The 3,842-nt window shown below is 41.1% G+C and overlaps 1 protein-coding gene across 1 annotated transcript; it reads left to right on the top strand.

Moving 5' to 3' along the window:
* Nucleotides 1-2,410: 2,410 nt before the first annotated feature.
* MELLADRAFT_90085 (uncharacterized protein) lies at nucleotides 2,411-3,820 on the top strand (the record flags this gene model as incomplete). Its single annotated transcript, XM_007419676.1, has 4 exons — nucleotides 2,411-2,486; nucleotides 2,599-2,730; nucleotides 2,802-2,906; nucleotides 2,991-3,820. 4 exons carry the CDS (start codon nucleotides 2,411-2,413, stop codon nucleotides 3,818-3,820), a joined length of 1,143 nt encoding a protein of 380 aa, XP_007419738.1.
* Nucleotides 3,821-3,842: the final 22 nt, after the last annotated feature.

Here is a 3,842-nt window from a genome sequence, read left to right as displayed (position 1 = left end):
GTATAAAGCAGTAGGGTTGAAAGGGTAACACCTAGTAAATCATACCTTCATTGCATTCAATTGCAACACCGGATGAAAGATAATGCAATCTTGTACGCATTACTCGAGTAATCAATTTGAATTGCAAAACAGACAAAGGTGTAAATTGAAAAATTGAACCTGCGTTTATATTCTATATGTCCCATATTAAAAGGATCCAGTTAAGATTCCGCTGGAAGATTGTTCTGCTCAAATGGTTGAATTGTGGGAGTTCGGTTTGTGGGAGTTCGGTATGTGGGAGTTCGAATGTGGGCTTACTTCTTAAGAAAATAACGTATAACTATAATCGTTTGAAAGAACTTTTATGGTTGTTATTTTCTAAAGAAGTTTTATTTTTTTAAGAGGCAAAAAAATCTATGCAGGTTGCAACACCACCTAAAGATTTCTCTTAAAAGTGAGCATGAACAAGAACAATCTCGTAAGTCCTTGCCCCCGTGGCCCCCCGTCACCGGGATGCCCCCGTGACCCCCCGTCACCGGGCTGCCCTGACACCAAAAGGCCTCTAAGGCTTTAAGGGGGAAAACGGGAATGTTCAATGTGGGTGTCGGATCAAAAACGTGCAAAAGTCTAACATGCTGAAATGTGGGAATCAAAAAACGTGCAAAAGTCTAACATGCTAAAATGTGGGAATAAAAACGTGCAAACTTCTAACATGCTGATATGTGGGAATCAAAAACGTGCAAACGTCTAACATGCTGAAATGTGGGAATGAAAAAACGTGCAAAAGTCTAACATGCTGAAATGTGGGAATGAAAAAACGTGCAAAAGTCTAACATGCTGAAATGTGGGAATCAAAAGACGTGCAAAAGTCTAACATGCTGAAATGTGGGAAAACGAAACCAATGTTAGAAACTCTTTTGGCCCCTGAAAAGGCTTGGAGGGGATCTGACCGGCTTTAACCTAAACCCAGAGGTGCATTGTGGCCTGTCAAAAGGTTAGCAGTGTATCAGTACGTATCCCAAAGGCGACTTTGAGTTACATTACCCATAATTTACCCCATTTACCACTTAAGAAGTTTTAAGAATGAACCAAAATAGGGAAGGCTATGTCATGAAAATGCGTACCTTCTCATCATAGAGCCAATGGTTTTGAAAGTTTTCTGAAACACATCAATGATGTGAGAAGTGACTTGATAGCCAGGGGTATAATCCCTATGAAGATTAAAGGATGTCATAAGACATTCGTTGATTGGGGTGGAGTTTGTCTTATGACTTGCTAAATCCTGATTGGCATAAAGAGCATTAAAAATGTTCAGTTGGAGTCAGATTAACAAGGCTGAAACTTATAGGACTTGACGGCCACACCTGACTATCTAATTGTGTGGAATCGGCGAAAGGGGTGCGGTTGGTCTCTTAGAGACTGACTGCACCCCTTTTGTCGTTAAGGACATTAAAAAATGTTCAGTTGGAGTCGGATTAATCGGCGAACGGGGTGCGGTTGGTCTCTTAGAGACTGACTGCACCCCTTTTGTCGTTAGGGACATTAAAAAATGTTCAGTTGGAGTCGGATTAATCGGCGAACGGGGTGCGGTTGGTCTCTTAGAGACTGACTGCACCCCTTTTGTCGTTAGGGACATTAAAAAAAAAAAAAAAAATGATCATTAACAAGGCTGAAACTTATAGGAATTGACGGCCACACCTGACTATCTAATTGTGTGGAATCGGCGAAAGGGGTGCGGTTGGTCTCTTAGAGACTGACTGCACCCCTTTTGTCGTTAAGGACATTAAAAAATGTTCAGTTGGAGTCGGATTAATCGGCGAACGGGGTGCGGTTGGTCTCTTAGAGACTGACTGCACCCCTTTTGTCGTTAGGGACATTAAAAAATGTTCAGTTGGAGTCGGAGCAACAAGGCTGAAACTTACAGGAATTGACGGTATGGGTGTCCCAAACCTTCATCTGCTATTAAAAATAGCTAATGAATCCCTGTAAACCAGGGAAGATTACGAGCCACAATGTGTCTCACACCCTTCACTTTAAGTCGTAAATAAAGAAATAAATAAGTATACTTTGCGGTAGCACAAATTTTTCTCTCTTATTCTTTGTGCTAAAGGAAGAAATTATTGTAGTCGGATATTATTGTAGAGAAAATCTACTTATGAAATGACTGGCTAGCCGGGTTGCCTCCTCGTGGCGCCAGTTGGGAACTTTCGAATATCAAGACTGCCAAAAACCCTGTAGTTGCTGTACTGTGAAATCATAGAAGCGAGAGGGGCGTGTCCCTACAAAAAACTCGTGGAAGGATGGAGCAGGCTTAGTTTTCTGTTTAAAACCCCCTGGTTGCGGAGAAGTGCACTACAAAAATCAAAGTTACTAACACACAGACTTCTTTACCTTCTTTTTGTAGAAGAAGAAATCTAATCAAAGCTTAAAAATGGCACCCAAATTGGCTGGTTCAACGAAAAAGAACAAGAAAGTCATGTTTCAAGAACCGACTCAATCCGTAAATGGTGAGTCAAGTCAAGTTGAATTAAAAAGTGACAAAATAAAAGTCATAAAAGATGCTTACCAAGTCTTTTTCTTTTTTTTTTTTTTTTTTTTTTAAAAAAAAAAAAAAAAAAGCAACACCGACTCCGAACCCATCTAAAAATCAACAATCCGATACCAACATGCTATCGGACAACGATCCACCAACCACCCGAGTGGAACAATTATGCCTGGCTCCAGCGAAGAAGAGAAAGGCTCCATCCGAACGTAAGTTTGAAATAATCACCCAACCATGTTATATGGCTGGTCTTCTAACACAAATAAAACTCCTCCTCTAGAAAGCGAAGGAGACGACGAACAGCCTCAAACGGAAAACGACGAGGTTGATCAACGTAATAAACAAGCGGATAATCTCGAAAAGTCGGATTACTCAAAATGCTACCGTAAGTTTATATCTTACTAAAATTAACCAAATGACACTCGAACCTGACAAACTAACTTATGTTTATCTTTGAATGTTAATACAGCACCTTTTGGCAGCATCACTTATAAAGTGGTGGATCCTTTGATTGATGCAGTCCCTGGAGTGCGCTTTGCGCCTTTTGAATGGTTACCGACGCAAGTCAGATTGTGGGCTCAACATGCATTAAAGATGGAATCTTGGATCAAAAAAGACGATAATGCTTCAAAATATCTCGTCGTGACAATTTTGAAACCTTTGCCTAGTTTGAATGGTGGCTCCGCGCAAATGATTGCAGAAATCCTTGACTTGTGGTTGGATAAGGGAGACGTCCGAGCCAACAATGCTGTGAAGCGTATTCCAGTAGGAGATGGTGATGATAGACGTTTTTATCTAGTCACGTTAAAAGACAAGAAAATGCGAAAGGACATCGTTAAGTTTAAACGCATGGACAGAGGGGTTTTTGTCAGTACGGCGGGGACACGTGGGGCATTGTTACTCTTTGATGTCGTTGTACCTGTGGAAACGGCTCCAAGAATGGGAAGTGTTCTTATGAGCATTGAAGGACTTCAACGTGTTGAGAAGCCAAATTGGGTGAAACTATGCTTAGACGCTGTCGAAGCCTATGTTCCAAACAGAAAGTACGAAATAACCAAAATGAAGGATAGCGGATCCGTCCAACGTCCGGAATTAACTGGAACTTCTGGGAGGATCATGGAAGTGGAATTCAATCAATCTGCAGAGTTGTTGGATCAATGGCTATCAAAAGAAGGTCCTAATGGTTTTTGTCTTATGATGATGGGGTGGAAATGCACCGAGAACTCAGTGAAAATCTTGCAGAATGAACTGAATTCGACGTACTGGTATCTGCTCCCGACTTGTAAACTTGTGGTTTAACGACTGCTAGAAATGATAAAAC

This window comes from Melampsora larici-populina (genome assembly GCF_000204055.1).
Source record: "Melampsora larici-populina 98AG31 unplaced genomic scaffold MELLAscaffold_358, whole genome shotgun sequence".
NCBI lineage: Eukaryota > Fungi > Basidiomycota > Pucciniomycetes > Pucciniales > Melampsoraceae > Melampsora > Melampsora laricis-populina.
The sequence above is the reverse complement of the archived record's forward strand: the minus strand, read 5'-3'. Positions and strand labels throughout refer to the sequence as shown.